We start from the raw sequence: 18,035 nt of genomic DNA, 5'->3' as shown, positions 1-18,035 counted from the left end.
TTTGGCAAGAATAGCAAGAAGACGCTCCTTTACATTTTTTTCCAATGTTTCTATTGAATGATGTACCAAACCGTTTGCAGCTTGAGGAATTTTGTATACAGTATCAAAAGCCAGGGAGGGAAAGTCAACCTGAAAAATTAAAACAGAAGCCAGTCTTTAAAAGCTTTCAGAAAGCTGAAAAGGCTCCCTTAGCGCTGAACTACTGCATCACTGTTTTTACTAGGGCTGTCAAGTGATTAAAAAAAAAAATCCACAATTAAATATCGCACTATTAAACAATAACAGAATGCCATTTATTTAAATTTTTGATGTTTTCTACATTTTCAAATATTGATTTCAATTACAACACAATACAAAGTATACAGTGCTCACTTTATATTTTTTATTACAAATATTTGTGCTGTAAAAAAATTTTTCAATTCACCTCACACAAGCACTATAATGCTATCTCTTTATCATGAAAGTTGAACTTACAAATATAGAATTATGTACAAAAAACCCTGCATTCAAAAATAAAACAATGTAAAACTTTAGCGCCTGGAAATCCACTCAGTCCTACTTCTTGTTCAGCCAATCACTCCAACAAGTTTGTTTACATATGCAGTAGATTATGCTGCCAGATTCTTGTTTACAATGTCACCGGAAAGTGAGAGCAGACATTCACATGGTACTGTTGTAGCCAGCGTTGCAAGATATTTACATAGCAGATTCACATGTCCCTTCATCTTCAACCACCATTCCAGAGGACATGCATCCATGCGGATGACTTGTTCTGCTCGATAACGATCCAAAGCAGTTCAGACCGACGAATGTTCATTTTCATCATCTGAGTCAGATGCCACCAGCAGAAGGCTGATTTTTCTTTTTTGATGGTTCGGGTTCTGTAGTTTCCGCATCAGAGCGTTGCTCTTTTAAGACTTCTGAAAGCATGTTCCACACCCCGTCTCTCTCAGATTTTGAAAGGCACTTCAGATTCTTAGGTTGAGTGCTGTAGTTATCTTTAGAAATCTCACATTAGTACCTTCTTCGCATTTTGTCAAATCTGCAGTGAAAGTGTTCTTAAAACGAACAACATGCAGGGTCATCATCCGAGAGTACTATAATGTGAAATATATGGCAGAATGCGGCTAAAACAGAGCAGGAGACATACTATTCTCTCCCAAGGAGTTCAGTCAAAATTTAATTAACGCATTATTTTTTTAAAAAACGTCATCAGCATGGAAGCACGTCCTCTGGAATGGTAGCCGAAGCACGAAGGGGCACACAAATGTTTAGCATATCTGGCACATAAATACCTTGCAATGCCGGCTACAAGAGTGCCATGTGAATGCCTGTTCTCACTTTCATGTGATACTGTAAATAAGAAGCTGGCAGCATTATCTCTTGTGAATGTAAACAAACTTGTTTCTCTTAGTGATTGGCTGAATAAGAAGTAGGACCAAGTGGACTTGTAGTTTCTAAAGGTTTACACTGTTCTGTTTTGGGTGCAGTTATGTAACAACAAAAACCCTACATTTGTAAGTTACTCTTCCACCATAAAGAGATTGCATTATGGTACTTGTATGAGGTGAACTGAAAAATACTATTTCTTTTGTCATTTTTACAGTGCAAATATTTGCAATAAAAATAATATAAAGTGAGCACTGTAAACTTTGTATCTATTGTAATTTAAATCAATATATTCGAAAAAGTAGAACAGGCAAAAATAGTTAATAAATTTCAATTGGTATTCTACTGTTTAACAGTGAGATTCGAACCGCGATTAATCGCAATTAATTTTTTTTAATCATGATTATTTTCGAGTTAATCACATGAGTTAACTACGATTAATCGATAGCCCTAGTTTTTACATTGGTATTTTGGTTTGGTATCACCTACCATAGCCTGCACAATGAAGAGGTTCCCGTGCCCCCCGCCCCCCCAAGTGATATCAATCTATTTCTGCCGATAGACAAAATTCTTGAATACATACTGTTTGAATGCCATACGTGATCAAGTCAAAACAAAAACACTAAACTAAATCAGAAAGAATACTACCTGCAAAACTATTTTTTCCATGAGATTTCCTCTTTTATGGGCAGTTCCTGATGCTGGAGTCACATGTGATGAAGTCCAAAGGTGTAAGAGCTTAGTCCCACAAGTTAACAAACTAAGAACACAAAGGAAAAAGCACAGTATTTCAGTAACTATACCTTGTGTCTACTCCTCAAGAAGTTCATTAGTTATGAGAAACAGTAAGAAATCTGGGAAGCAGATCAAACACCCATTAGAAGAAGATGGTAACTCACAAATGATAAAAATATTAATCTGCTATATCTTCATAATTAAAATGGACTATCAGTAGGTTCCCTAGGAGGACAAAAATGTGTCACAGAATACAGATGTTCTCAAACTGCGAGCAGGCCAAGTATCAAATGATAACCTTCCTTGAAAGAGGAAACTGTTCTTATTCCAAAGAGGTTCTATATTAAGCCTCTGGATTCAGAGGGAACGTTGGAAGCATGCCATTTGTTGGCAATTGTGATTTTGAGCAGCCAAACAAAGAATATGATCGCTACTAAGAAGAATTTCATTCTCCTATATGTTCAGACTATCTTCGATATTTATTTTTCAAGTCCTCAAAATGCTTGAGCCTGTGAGCAGCTCTAAGCCGGCAGAGGCAGAAGGATAAAGTTCAATATTGAAATGGTGGACTTGACTAAGGGAAAAAAGTTTAGCCTCTCAGATAAATAAAATGGAACACAGGTTGCCCATGTGGAGCAAATAAAGCTTGCAGACAAAGTAAATATTCTACAGGCAACAATCCTGCACCAACAAGGGCCTTGGGACCTTGTTTCATCTCTAGCTTCTATGATTCAATCAAATCACATATTGATTTAGCTGCAGGTGCAACATTTTACAAATAATTTCACATTCCTACTAACCAATTATGCTAATTAGTATGAGTCACTGCAATTATATATTTACAGAGTTCTAACAGTGTGCTGGGCATTGTACAGAACAGATAATTCCTGCCTCAAGTAGTCAAAAAAAAAAAAAAACCCAAAAACAAAACCTTTTAGTCAATACAGTTTAATTTCATGAGAAAAATGTAAGGGGACAATCAAGCCTTCAGTGTGTTGGGGAGAAGGGGCTGGGAAGGAAGAGGGGGAGGAGAGAAGAGGCAGTGATACCTTAGTCTTCATTAATGAGGTTCATAATGGAAAAAAAAAAGAAAAAGAAAAAACCCTAACCACCAGCTAATTGTGCCACTGAAGAACAAATGAACACAGAGTTACACAGTATTCTTTCAAGCACTTGTTCAATCCCTTATGTGGTAGCAAGAATGGAAGAGCTGTATCCTTTCCAAACCCACACTTCATCACAAGTGCTTCCAATCTGGCTTTAGATTCTCACAGCACAGTAATGACCTTTGAATTTTCAGTGTTCTAGTTAGAAGCAATTTTTAGATCCCCTTGTTATTGATGTTATTTGAAAATGCAGCTGGAGTATTTGGCTTGTATCCCTCAACTACCTTGGCCTGCATTCAACTGTAGTAGTCCACTGTCAGTCTCTGCTAGCATTTCCACATCTACTGTATGCACATTATTCATCCAACTTTGGTCCAACATTCTTTTTGATCCTTGTGCTTCAGGGAGTTGAAATAGTTCTCACATGTGACGTACGATATATCCATCTCTCTGCTCTTCAAACTGTTGATAGGATTCTCTCCAAGTAGCCCAACATTACGATATAATTAGATTGACAACTTGACATTCAGCTGAAGATAAGCACTATCCTATTTGGTAAAAAACTTAGATGCAGGATCATAGGACCAGCTCCTTAGCTGTATAAGGGCAGTTGTGTGTCCCTGACAATAGGGGATCCTCAGGTAAGATACAACCGCTGTAATGCATCACTCCTTCATGAACAGTGCAGTGGGTGTGGTCAGAGCACTCCTGTGCTGCAGAAATCCCAGCTGCTGGAATGGTTTCAGAGCAAGTCTACACTGCGAGAAAAAAACCTGTGACACTAAGTGTCACAGCCCAGGGCAGCTGGTTTGGGCTCTGGGGCTGAAAAATATCAATGTAGCCCAAGTCTAAATGTCTAGGCTGCAATTTTATAGGACAAACCCTGCAAGCCCAAGTCAGCTAACCCAGATTAGCCATGGGTGTTTTATTGCAGCGTAGACATACACCAGTCAGCAACTGTAAGGGTAAGTTGCAGAAGCCTTCAAGCTGTGCCTGGGGACTAGCCTGGGGCAGATCAGCTCAAGGTCAGAGGAGCACAAACATGACTTAAGGTTACCTTTGCATCTCCAGCCTGAGCTTTGCTCCTCAGCTTTCTTGAGCAAGGTTTGGATCTGGGCTAGTGGTCTTCAGTGATGCAGAGCTTTCTAACAGTTACCACTTTATCTTTACATTCCTTTAATTGCAAACTTACTACACCTTGTAAAAGTTATTTTAAATCCTATAATCCAGATTTTATAGTCATTAAATCTGGTAAATAATGTCTGATCCATCTTCTGATTCTTCTTCCAGGAGGCCTCTGAATATTCCCACTTGTGGAATCAAAACACCTTATGAGCTTCTGGAATCTCCTAGCCTATATTGGCCACTTACCCCCCCCCCCCCCCCATGGAGGATTCCAAGTGGAATGGCTCCAACTGCCTTTTAGTTCCTGCTGAACAGCTGAAGGTTTAAAACTCAGTGTTCAAAATGTTTCCCTTAGTTTTAATTGTCTCCTGTCCCTTTGTATCCACTTTTGTTTATAGTTAAGACTGCTGCTTTTCATTAAAAAAAAAAATGAAGAAGGTTTCTTTATGGCAGAGGCACTATCTGGATCAGCAAAGCCCATGAGAGCTGCCTCAAAATCCCTGATGGTGTAGGGTCTTCAGACCTAGTTGACTAAAATTGGTATGCTGAAAGTCCAGCATTGATTTTAAAGAGCCACTCAAAGTTGTTATTCATATTATTGTAGAGAGTAGAGGCCATGACAAAGATCAGGGTCACATTGCACTCGATGTAGTTCTATGTCCATCTTTAACAGTATGCAAGTCCCTGAGCTTATCACTGAGTTCAATGTCAACTATCCAGCACCAATAACTAGGGACTGAAGAGTTTCTTGCTAATGTAGCTGTGTGTCCAGCATTAGTGGTACCAATGTCCCCAGATCTATATTGTCAACTAAGTCCTTTGCAAAAAGAATCCAGCACTATTAAATACATGTGAACGTACAGGGGGAGAACACTAGTTACTGGTACATAAAAACTATCCTAAAAAGACAGATAAATTAAATACCTTGATCATTTATACTCTCCTTTAAACTGACCTCAGATTATTATACTGTTCAGCGTCTATAAAACTAGAAAGCCTTCAGTTCTAGTTTGTCTAATCACTGGATGTAAATTTGTGAACCAGTAAACTTTTCCTAAATGTGGATAGGCTGAAAGTGATCTTTGTTACTTACAAACTATATGTGTTTTGCTCAGAGCTTCCATAATCATTTTAACTACTGCATAAGCAACTTACAGAATTAGTGTACTACATTAGTAACACTAAAGCAGCTTAAATGTATAAATCATTCTATCCACTTTTTATTTAGTTATTTTTTTTGTAGACAGGATTAGAGGCATTGTATTTGAGTTTTTAGCTCTTTCAAAGTTTGCTATGGTTTATCTTCCAAAAAAACAAAACAAAACAAAAAGCCACTTACACCAGAGTAATAAGACCAGATGTTGCTATCATGTGAAGACTGGAGACTAGAAGAGACTGACTGCTTTCTAGACCACTGTAAATTGAATTTCACAAAAGGAATGTAAAGGAGTCCTAGATGCCATTTTTAAAGAGCCTCTCTTTTCCTCCAATCTCCATTTAAGAGCACTGCAAGAACTGAATTTCTCTCAATGATATACAGTCCCAAAGAGTTGTTCATATATAAGTTCAATGTCCTGGCTGAAAAAGGTTTCAGACAATGCCCTGTTTGTTCAAGGTGATGAGCTGGATGAAAAAGAGCTCTTAACTCCCAAGTCAACTCCTGCTGAGTAAAGCAATGGAATTTAGCTGCACTAAAGCAAGAGTTGTGCTACTGGGAAGAGATTGGAGGCCTTGTGAGAGAATGAATTGAGGTCCCCAGAACTAAAAATGCCTCATTGAGAAAGCTATAGTCAACTTATAGTTTCTCTCTGCACAAAAGTACTGTGCTAGGACAAAACTATTCCATAACAGACATGTTAAGCAAGAAGTGTTTTCTTCAGAGAGCTTGCTGCTCTGTGGTGTCTGCTTTACTTGCTTGGTGTGTCTGCCCTCTATGTGGTGTTGCGCTGTGTAGCTGGTGTCACATGGTTGGACCAGTGCTTGTGAGCGTGCTATGAGCAAGCTGCTCTGACCAAATCTGTTCTACCACCACATTGTTACCAGCTCCTATCTGCTTAACACTTGCATACATAGTGAACTTGTCTGCCTTTCACACCTTCTAGCCCAGGGGTCGGCAACCTACGGCACGCGAGCAGATTTTGAATGGCACGTGGCTGCCTGCCGCAGCTCCGACCCCCAGCCGCACTCAGCTCCCCCGCCCACTGCTCTCCCCTGCTGGGGCAGGAGGCAGAAGTTTTGTCCTGCAGCAGCCAAGCTCCCCCACTCCTTCTCCCAGCCGTGGTGCAGCCTGCTTTCCTGCCCCTCCTCTCCTTCCCTGCGCCGGCCCTTGCTGCTCCGCAAAAGCCCCGCGGCCCCGCTCTCCCGGCCGGAGCTCCAGCCGGTGCGCAGCAGCCCCGCGGCCCCTTGCTAAAGCTGGCCCTGGGTAAAAGAGGCAGAAAAGAGGTAGGGATGGAGCCTTGGGGAAGGGAGTGGAACAGGACATATCCCTTCCAGGCCCCTGCCATGAGCCGCTCAGGGCAGGGGGCTGGGAGCACTCCCACAAGCTGAGCACCCCAGTCCTCTGCCCTGAACCTTCCCCCACACCCCAGCCCTCTGCCCTCCCCCCAACACCCAGCCTTCTGCCCTGCACCCCCCCACACACCCCTCCAGCCCTCTGCCCTAACCTCTGAAGCCCCCCACACCTCCAGCCTTCTGCCCTGCACCTTCACACACACGCAGCCCTCTGCCCTGTCCTCTGAAACCCCCCCACCCACCCTTCTGGGGGCGTGGGGGGCTTCAGAGGTCAGGCCCCACTCAGCCCACTGCCGGCCTAGGTGAACAGAACCCCAGGCTGGCAGCGAGCTGAGTAGGCTGGTGGCGTAAGATCAGCATTTTAATTTAATTTTAAATGAAGCTTCTTAAATATTTTGAAAACCTTATTTACTTTACATACAACAATAGTTTAGTTATATAATCTATAGACTTATAGAGCGAGACCTTCTAAAAAACGTTAAGATGTATTACCGGCACGCAAAACCTTAAAGTAAATAAATGAAGACTTGGCACACCGCTTCTGAAAGGTTGCCTACCCCTGTTCTAGCCAAATGCCCCGGATGCTGTTCATTAAGTGCTATTCTCTCCCTCCCTATAGAATGTTCTGTCAGTGGAGAAAGGAGTACATTTTTTAATTTCGTAGACAATGTTGGACAACACTACTTGTGGACATATACGTACATGTAATCTACTGTTCACAGATCCTCAGTGGACTGCCTCAAGGATGCTCTCCTATTATGCTACAAATTGCTGCCACTCTGAAGTACTGCTCCACTCTATTCTCTATTTGGGAAAACTAGCATGTAAACAACAAGAAGTCTGGTGGCACCTTAAAGACTAACTGATTTATTTGGGGATAAGTTTTTGTGGGTAAAAAAAACACCACCACTTCTTCAGATGCTGTGGGTGAAATATGAACAGTCCTTGATTATTAATATCATCCAAACAGCCTATCAACCCAATCCTACTAATCAGTCAGTCTGTTAGGCGAATGCAGAACCATTTGAATAGCAGCATCTTATAAGCAGATTTCTATTTACTGTTGATCCTTCACATCTAATTAAGAGTAACTTCCAATGCAGCACTGTCTACAAGTCTTACCTTTGTCATTCTATTAAAAACAATGGCAAAGAAACAGCTTCTGAACTTGTGGCGATCTAAATCCTTTTATACGCCCAAGTCATTAGTTAAAATAAACACACATTTTGGATGCTTACCGTCTAAAGTCAAAAAGAGGTAAAGAAACTTGACCCAACATCTCTGGGCCCTTTCTCTGTTTATTTGAATCAGGTGAACTTCCACTATTTTGATTTAATATTCCAAACAGAGTAAGACACAAGATCGATTCCAATGGCAATTGTGAAATCTGGATGGGGAAAATGATTCTGTAAAATAAAAGTATGTTAAAAAAGACAACTCAGAAGAAAAGAAAGCATTAGAATCTTTAAAGGAAGTTACAATATATGTTAATGCTTTTTGTTCTCAAAAGGAAGTGAATTGGTGTTGAATGTTACTATGCAAATTTCATTCATTCACACGCTGCATCACATCTCTAGTGTCAGTAACAATTTCTGAAGGGTGCAAGGCAACAATCCTGCATCATATCTAAGTTCAAAAGTACCTCTTAATGGATGAGATTTCTTGTGTAAAATTACATGTTCTTTCCAAGGAGCTGGACTGTCTAGTATAAATTTTTCCTCTTTTTTTGTTCACTATCAGGGCCTACAGATTTGGTTTAACACCTCTACTTTTCTAAGTTTAAACTAAAGTCAAGCTTTGAGACAACAGGTTTTCCATCCAAACGAAGTGCTGTTTCATGTAAGCATTTACATGTACTGAAATGGCACACAAAGTAGAACCTTCAAATCTTGCTGAACACTAATAAAATTCAATGGACAGAGTAAAGTTCACACTATTATTTTTCCTGCCTTAAAGTACTCTTTAGTTTTATTGTAAGGTCAGTTTTATATGCCAAAACCCTACACAATTCCTACATTAAATGGCCTGGAATTAGCCTGAGAGACCACCTGTCTCTCAGGGATACACTGCCCAGTTACCATCAGCAGACACACTCAGGTTAGATCCCTCAGTATAACAGAGGGCAGCTACTTGGTCATTCTATATAGAGAGTCCCAGGGAGTTTGAAATACTGTTCTGCCCTGGTGTAAAATAGCCAGGATTTTGTTGACCTATTTGTTTAACTTGGCCTTTGAAGAGATAGGGAACTAAGGTATAGGCAGGTGTGTAGGTTTGTAGGCATTTGGATTACAAGATGTTGCCTAGAAGAAGTGGAGAGTTGAACTGTATATTTAAATTTATAATTTTAAACAAAGGGAAAGGTGCGCAAGCCTATGTCTGGGCACTTTTTATTGTTTTAAGTGTGACGGGAGATGGTGGGGGTGGTACTGAAACACGAACAGTGTATGGGTGATGGGAGCCAATTTTTAACCCCCAGGACTAGAACACTATCAATCCAGAGTTTTCCTCTTATTTTCCGCCCCCCCCCACGCTCAAAATCTAAATTAGCTCAACGACAGTTAAACATTCTCCCACACAGAAGATAAGATTTAATAGCAAAAAAGTCTGATGTTCTTAAGTGAGCATTTAAAGAGTCTGCCTTCCTGCCAGTGACAGCCCTCCCATCTAAGATTATTTTTAGAATGAGAATATACGCACAACTGTTGTCATACATTGCAAAGAACTGTTAAAACACACTGCTTGCATTTAAGTGAAGATTAGCTTATCACTGAAAAATGCTTAGAAACTCCAATGAGAAGGCAAGCTTCCAGATTACTTACAATACCATAACAAGTTTTTCCCTCCCTAGACATTCAGGCCATAATGTCTAGGGAGGGAAGAAGCCTTTTTCCTGTTTTCTTCTTGATAGGTGCAAACTGTGCCCACAAAAAGGGAAGAGTTTTTTAAAATGCAAGTTTTCCAACAGTTTATAAATGTGAAGAATCAGCATATTAGTAGAGAGCATTTGTTTCTTACCTCAACCCCCACACTTTTTCAAAATTAGCAGGGTAAAGTGCTACTCTAACCCAGACAGTATTAACATGTCAGACATTTGTGATCACAGAAAGTCTAAGTTTACTAAGGAGTTCAACAGAATTAGCATCTTACACATCTCTATTAGCTAAGTATAGTTAGAAAATACTATAATTAAAAGATACAGAAATATTTTAATGAAGGAGCAGAAGTACTAAAATTACTTACAGTTCATCCCATTTAATCAGATAGAAGAAATTCTTGTATGTGCCAACCTTCTTGGACTGAACGGGTTTAAACAAATCTTTTCCATTATGGGTCAGAGAGCAAACCAAGTAGTATTTTTCATAACTGGAAAGGAAAAGTCAATATGTTGAAGCAGGAACAACAAGAGATAGATAACTGATTTGTAAAAAGGGACATCAGTTTAATAAATTACTCACTTTGACACCCAACCGGTAAGAATTCCATGAGCAGCAAATATTGTGAATTGCAGGTGCTCTGTGGCAGTCCATGCTTCCTTAGTGCGTCTATTATTTTTTGTTGCAGAATTGCTGCTACTGCAGCCTGAGTTTAAGTGGAGGTGAAGAAGAGCATAGACTGCTGCAGTCAACTGGTCTATGCTCACTCGCACAGGGTTTTCAGGCTGCAATGAACCTAGATTATAATACATCTTTAATGCATATCTTCCTAAAACAACCATCTGAAAACTATTCTGAAATAAGATTAAAAGCTTTACTTACCAACTGAACTGTTGCTAGTGTCATCACTGGGCTTTAAGGACACCTGCACAGTAAATTATGGCAAATTTCAGAAAAACATTGAAGCAGCTTACATCTAAATAATCCCCAATTGCCATTCTTCCCAATGACAAGCTTTGTATTTTAAACACATTATGATTACCTGAAACACTGGGCTAGATTTAGGCTCACACTTTGGTCCCTTTACACTCTTCTAGCACAAAAAGTCCATAAAAGCTACCATATGTGACTATCTGAGGATTCATAGTGAGTGATCAAGACCAGAGCAAACTGCTCTGGCAAGCCACAATCAGTGAAACAGCTGCTAGAGGACCATTTAAAAAAAAAATCAGTAGTGCTGAGGATGCTCTAACTTACACCAAGGGACTAGGGGAACACAAAGGTGGTATACAGATCAGCTACTCCAAAGGAAAAGGACTGTTATAGTCAATATACCACTGCTAGAAAAAAACTGAAATACAGTAGTCAAGATGTTTCTTTTATTTGATATGAGAACTTATTTCTCAAACTATGCAACAAATTTAGTGTAAAGCATGAACTTATACACCTAGGGAGCACCAAACTTTTTCAAAAGTGTATTCTATCAAAAGTATCTTTACCATACAGCTAGCCTCTACATTTTATTTTTTTGTTCGGTGAGTAACTGATGAGACCAACTAGAAGTCAGTGCCTTAATTTTTCCATATCTGTTCCATTATTCCCTTTTAACAATTTGTGTAAAAAGCAACCTGTATAATATGATGCAATAGCTGGATGCTCTATCTTCCATTACACCATTGTCATGTCCTGAAGGGGTACTGCTGTAGCATAAAGAATGGAAAACCTCTTACTGATAACTTCCTTTCTGCTAGCAGCACCTCACACAATTCTGCATGTCTGGCCTACTTTCCTCTCTCAGCAGCTCCGAGAAGGATCAGTGTTTTGGTGCTCCACGGTCTGGCCACATTACCTCTGCTCTTGCTTGCTGCCAGATGAGTTACTCCCAAGCTATGAAACTTGCATGACAACAAGTATTCCAGAGACAATGAAATAACTGTACCTTAGACCAAGACAGTCATACGGTAACAATGCCACTTAGTATCTGACCCTGGACTCATGAGCCATCCAGGATGGCTAGGGCTATGGGAGACACTGCTAGCAGAAAGGAAATCAGTGGTAAGAAATTTTCTGTTCTGCAGCTCTCTCTCTCCCACAATTCTAGACATCTGCGAAGCAGTGAGCAGTGAAACAAGTTTGGTAGGAAAGAAGTACCTTGCTCTTTTTGTGAGCTCGCTCAAGTCTATTATTTCTGGGCTACTGCCTGCAGCACTTTCCTGCTAAAGGAGATCTCTGCAGAAGACAGAAGGGCCACCCTGCAGTACTTTGAAGATGTTAGCTGTAGACCAAGTGGCCCACTTTGCAAATTTCCAAAGTGAACAGACCTGCTTGTTTCACCCATGAGGTTGCTAAGTATCTCATGAAAAGCACCTTGATCCCTTTGGGACAGGAGCCTCTGATGATCTGTAGGTTTCCACAATACACAGTCTAATCTACCTATCAATGGCAGACTTGGGGTATGTCTACACTACGAAATTAGGTCGAATTTATAGAAGTTGATTTTTTACAATCCATTGTGTATGTCCCCACTTAAGACCATTAACTCGGCAGAGTGCGTCCACAGTACCGAGGCTAGCGTCGACTTTCGGAGCGCTGCACTGTGGGTAGCTATCCCACAGTTCCCGCGGTCCCCACCGCCCACTGGAATTCTGGGTTGAGCTCCCAATGCCTCATGGGGCAAAAACTGTGTCGCAAGTAGTTTTGGGTACACGTCGTCAGCCCTCCTCCCCCTTCTGTGAAAGCAATGGCAGACAATCGTTTTGCACCCTTTTTCCGGGGTCCCGTCTACTGGACCCGCTCAGCCCGCTGCCTGCCTGGATGATCTGAACCCAGGCAGGCAGTGGGCTAAGAGGGTCGGCGGACAGAGCCCCAGACCAGCAGCGGGGTGAGCAGCTCAGCCCGCTGCCGGTCTGGGACTCCATCTGCTGGCTCCTGCCAGCCGGGGTCCTGCTCAGCTGGCAGACCTTGGTGAGGTCGATCAGGGGTGCCTGGACAGACATGGCTATCCTCCTCTTAGAGCACTGAATGGGAGTGACTCCAGGTCATTCTCTTCTTTAAGTTTCATCTCATGGAGATTCAGTCCTGCCTGGAATATCATGCGAGCTGGAGGCCTCTGCCTCAGGCTGCTCTTCCAGCCGGAATTACGGCACGGTCGCACCTACTCCAGCCTGCTCCTTGCTCCCATGGCTCATGAAGCCTGGACAATAGTAAGGAGCAGTTCAACCTGTGGAATGACAAATTCAGAACGAAGGATTGCACTCTGTGGGCCACGTTTAGATTACTTCAGAGTCCTAGATAGCATTAGTCCCTACAAAAGGCTTCATGAAAATTTTCCCCCGCCCCTAACAAAAATGTTAATTTATCAGAGCAGCTGAAAGGGTAAGGAACCCAGGACTGTAACTTAGAGAGAGTTTCCATATTATTTAACTCAATATAATTCAAAGTAAAATTTCACAGTGTGGTCTGTTCCAAGACTAAAAATGCAGGAGGGGAGTCAGAAAAGGAACAGTGGCCTGTTTCTGCCCGGTTTTGAACCGGGGACATTGGGTGTTAGGTGAACGTGACCACCACTACACTATGGGGCTCCTCTTTTTTTTTTTTTTGCGCCACAGACTTTGCCGAATGCACAGGAATGTTTTCTCTAGCTATAGAAGCTACCTAATGCAATGTCTATATCTATGGCTTTCCTGCTCACAAAGTGGTCATGGTAAGCCTCCTGAAGCTCTTCCTGGATGGAACCAGAGAATCTTTCTTGGCACTGATTATGAAGCCATGTGCCTTGAGGAGAGTCAATGTCTGAGACATGCACCCCTGTGCGATGCAGATTGTGATGGAGCTCTGATCAGGATGTCATCCAGGAAGGGGGTGAGTTCCCTGTGACCTGATTCTGGCTACTGTCCCCAACATCCTTGTAAAAACCCTGAGAATCCAGGACAGGCTGAATAGGAGTGTTCAGTACTGAAGTTTCCTGCCATAGGCAAACCGCAGAAGTCTGATGGCATGACATGATGGGGATATGGAGATAAGCTTCTGCTAGATCTACTGAAGTCAAGAATTCCCCTCCCCATCCTCCAGGCCAGGGATGACATTGTAGAGGCCAGGGTCTCTATCTGAAACTTCATTTCCTTCATCTACTCTGCCTTTTGAGGCAGAGAATGGCTCCGATAGCTCCCTCCCTGTCCCCCAATGGGATTCTGTACAATGAAGATGATAAAGTAGAACCCAGAGAACCTTTTTTCTGAGGAAACACACTATCACTCACATATCCAGAATATGAGATATTTTGTTCTGGATCAGACTGTTTTACAGGGAGAGTGGAGCTGGATGAAGAACATATGAATGAGGTGAGCATCCCTGGCTTGCTACTTCCCTGACCCACTTATTGAGGAAAGCCATTCCTTTAAGAAATGGGAAATCCTGCCTCCTAGTTTCAGCTCTGGGCACAGGTCTGTGCGATCCTGGTCATAAAGTGGATTTTGGCAGGGCTGAGGTGATCTCCATCATTGGAGATTTTTAAGAGCAGGTTAGACAAACACTTGTCTGGAATGCTCTAGATAATACTTAGTCCTGCCACGAGTGCAGGGGACTGGACTAGAGAGGACCTCTCGAGGTCCCTTCCAGTCTCGCAAGTGGCTCACTAACGTGCCTCATGAGGCTCTTTGCAGCACATATTAAAACACTAAATTAGTTAGTAAAAGCATCCAGATTGGTTATGTTATTAACCAACTGTAGTTGGTAAAATAATAATGCCTGGTCAGTCACTTCGCTGAAAATGAAATAATGAATTCATACTACTGTGGCACTTCTGGGTAATGCTGATGGCTAATTTGGCTCCTGAGTACTGAGGCCTGAGTATCGATGCTCTGGACTTTTCCCCAGACCTCGATTCCACTGTTCTCCCCTGGGGAATTTGATGTCTGTTTGCTGGCACCTCTGTGAGGATAAGGAATGAAAGGAGTGCCTCTGACAGCCGAACTATGTTGCATTTTGTCGCATTGTCAGCCATCACCTTATGCACCTTCTCTCCAAAAAGGATGGAGCCTGTAAACCTGGCCAAGCACAGACCTGCTTAGTGAGTATCCAACTTTCAGGGCCAGAGCCATGGCTCAAGCTGTGAACCTCACTGCATCTCTTGAGGCATCGGCTACAAATGCTATTGCTAGGGCAACTTTCCTTAAAAGTGGAGCCAAAACCAGTGTGATCTCTGTTCAAGGGCTTTGAGATCTTCCAGGCAGGAAAGAAATGCTCTTCCAAAGCAGATGGTCACCAGGATGGTGGCACAGGCACCTTCAAAGCCCTTTTTAAGAGAGTGACCTCCATCTTTCGATCCAGAACTCTACTTCTCAGGGAAGAATCCTATCCTGCTACAGCAGTGTCACCCATTGGTATCTCATCGATAGACCCGGTCGATTCTGGAATGTTATAGAGCCTGACATCGCACTTATTAACATGCTAGCCCTTATCAGGCTTGTTCCTTTTATCCCTAATCACCCCCTGGAAGGTTTCAGAGCCAGACAGCTCACCTTCATCAATAAAGGAGTGGAAGGAGGACGATAACTTGGATCTCCTGGATTTTTGTGCTTCTTTCCTTTTTAGGGTTTTTTTTCCCCTCTTTACCTTTTTAGAGCACTTTGGAACCGTAGCTCTGCTGCAACTTTGGTAAGGCCTTTTGCAGCTTGTCTTCCTTTGGCCTTGGAGCCCTCTTGAGAGGTCTGACTCAGAATTCTGTCCTGCTGGGGCCCATTCCCCCTCAGATCTCCTGGTCAGCTTAGGAATGAGGGGGACTGACTAGAAGCTTTGATTTTTCCCCAAGGTGCTGAGGACCCACTTTAAGGCTGGGACTTCTGGCCCCACAAGCCTCCACTCTTTGTTCAGCAGGGGTCCACTGGGACCTACTTGAGTGGACTGATCAGGGTCCTTCTTGCTTTCAGAGCCTCTCTCTGCTCTGCACTGGGGTTCCTGGTCCTTTCCTTCCCCCATTAGAGTTGCAGCTGCCTCAGTGGGTAGGGGACCCCACCTGCCTATCTGACTCCTAGCCCCAGAGTTAGGGATGGAAGGCTGGGCACAACTTGGCATCTGCCGAGCCTGGAGAAGGTTGCCTCACCTATAAAGCACTGTTTGGATTTAACCTGGTGCTTTATCAGCTGCTCTGCCATGCCTGGAAGGGGCAGACGAGACAGCACAGAAATGCTGCAGCAGAGGCTCAGGGAGGGCTAAACCAAGCCAGGGAGAAGAAGAAATGCTGCAAGAGAACATTGCTCCCACTGTGCAAAAAACTAGGCAGAACAGTTAAAATATGAGAAAGGGTGAGAGCAAAAAATAAATAAAACAAAACCCACCAAACCCTGCCACTGCCTGTTATCGAGGCAGAGAACGTCAGAGAAGAGCAGAGGGGGCATATCCAGACCACGTGGCACAAAAACACAGATTGGCCTCTGTGAGTTGCCTGCAAGAGACAGGAGAGCAGCCCAAGCATCCTCCAGAATGGTGGAAGATACTGGGCTGCAGAAATTGGGAATAAAATGCACAGGAATGTCACATGCCTAGACAAAACGAATAAGGGCTTGCTGGTCAAATTCCAATTCTAATAAACGCACTCCATGCAAGTTCTCCCTTAGTTTTAGTTTAGTATAGGCTCTCTTAACTTCTTATCCTAAGTCATCAGGTAAAGAGACTATAAATGATTAAGTAACTGACAATCGATCCCAGAGACAGCTAAATTTAAGACATGGATGAAGTGAATCTTATACACCTCATGCCTACCTCATAGGAGTGTTAAGAAGTTTTGTTATTACTTATTTGTTGCTGATATGCTCAGTCAGATAAGACAGTTAAGACTATAAATATAGATAAAACCTAAGAACCTTGTAGTTATCAAAGATCTTAAAGCTTGGAAAATCAGTTTCCACAAAAGAGCTAACTACATTTTCACTTACAGAGTGAGTGTCTCCACACTATTTATAAAACACTCAGAGATCCTGGGATGACAAGTGCTATATACACACCAAGCATTACTAAAACATGATTGTACGTATATTTTTATCCAAAGATCTATTGTTTATTGTTACCCCTTGACTCGTCGTAACTGCTAAACATTGTATGTAGAGTTTTGATGGAGACTATTAGAGAATTCCAATTAAATGCAATTTTTTCCTTCTCCAGAAGTGAATGTCACTTACCTTTAACAAGGGTAATCTAAGTAAATATTTATTGCAACAAACAAATAGAAGATTTTTTTACATTAAAACAGATTACAGAAGTACACTAAGTTTTTATTATGAAATCATGACTCCACCCTCTATATGTGAGGATTTTTACATTCTAAGGACCACGCTCATTTTCAAAGTTTTCTTTTAGGCTTTGGATCAAAAATTTTGGAAATTAATCCAGTAAGGTTTGGAGCAACACTGAGTTTTTTTCTGTGACATTCCGTGGAGCACAGACTTTTATGCAGATTTTCTACATTTCCATGCCAAATTTTACTTTTCAGAAGCAGTCTGAAGGGGACTGTCTGTGACTCCCTGTTTAGGCTGTTATAGTGCCTGAGAAGTTTACATTTGGTAACTGGCTGGTGAAATCTAAGTATACATCTCACAACCAATTTACAAATACTACCGCCATCACAATGGTGAACCCAGGAAGGTTGGTGCCAGTATGATATTAGCATGGTGGAACAGCAAAAGGCACAGCTCTGCAAAACTCTGGATTTTACGTTTTTGGCAGAGTTTTATTCCTTTCTGACAAAAAACATTTTCCTTCTAATGAAGATCCCCTTTTGGTATAGCTAAGTCAGATCTTGTCAAAAAGTAAGCCAACTTCAATGAAACAAACTGCTCAATTAAGGCGGCTTTTGGATGAGAATTTGCATAATTTGGGATCATCTTTGGTCCCGGACTCAATATTCAGAGAAGATGGAGTTTTGAAGTGCAATTGGTAGTTTACACACTACAGACAAGAACACTGATCATTGCTCATAAGAAAGGAACAGAAGTTCTTATCACTGCAGAAGGGCATGAACTAATCATTAAAGCTTCATTCGAATTTAGTGCACCCACTGCCATGCACAAGTCCACACAGCACAGTCTCAGGTTCTTGTATTGTACCCACATAATGTGAAAATATCACTCACTGCAATTTCAAAAACATTTATTTAAATAGGAGAGGATGCCAAGAGTTCACCATCAAATATTCTTTTGAACAGACTGAAAAGGGAATTTTTTAATCAAGCCTTCCACATTTGGTAGAAGTGTCCCTTTAAACTTTTTATTTTTAAAAATCAACCCTACTTAGAAATATTGCA

At 41.8% G+C, this 18,035-nt stretch overlaps 1 protein-coding gene across 1 annotated transcript in view; it reads right to left on the bottom strand.

Annotated features, from left to right (window-relative positions):
• PIK3C2A (phosphatidylinositol-4-phosphate 3-kinase catalytic subunit type 2 alpha) overlaps positions 1 to 18,035 on the bottom strand; it is an 87,112-nt gene that overhangs the window by 27,786 nt on the left and 41,291 nt on the right. The window contains exons 10-15 of the mRNA XM_054026002.1: positions 10,622 to 10,664; positions 10,322 to 10,535; positions 10,107 to 10,229; positions 8,105 to 8,272; positions 2,038 to 2,149; positions 1 to 129 (exon numbers count right to left, since the gene is read on the bottom strand). The exon at positions 1 to 129 is cut by the window's left edge and continues 14 nt beyond it. Of these exons, the coding sequence (XP_053881977.1) occupies positions 1 to 129; positions 2,038 to 2,149; positions 8,105 to 8,272; positions 10,107 to 10,229; positions 10,322 to 10,535; positions 10,622 to 10,664 (789 nt within the window). The remainder of the gene's footprint in view (positions 130 to 2,037; positions 2,150 to 8,104; positions 8,273 to 10,106; positions 10,230 to 10,321; positions 10,536 to 10,621; positions 10,665 to 18,035) is intronic.

Source organism: Malaclemys terrapin, chromosome 4 (genome assembly GCF_027887155.1).
Source record: "Malaclemys terrapin pileata isolate rMalTer1 chromosome 4, rMalTer1.hap1, whole genome shotgun sequence".
NCBI lineage: Eukaryota > Metazoa > Chordata > Testudines > Emydidae > Malaclemys > Malaclemys terrapin.
Note: the sequence above shows the minus strand (reverse complement) of the source record. Positions and strands in the feature narration are given on the sequence as shown.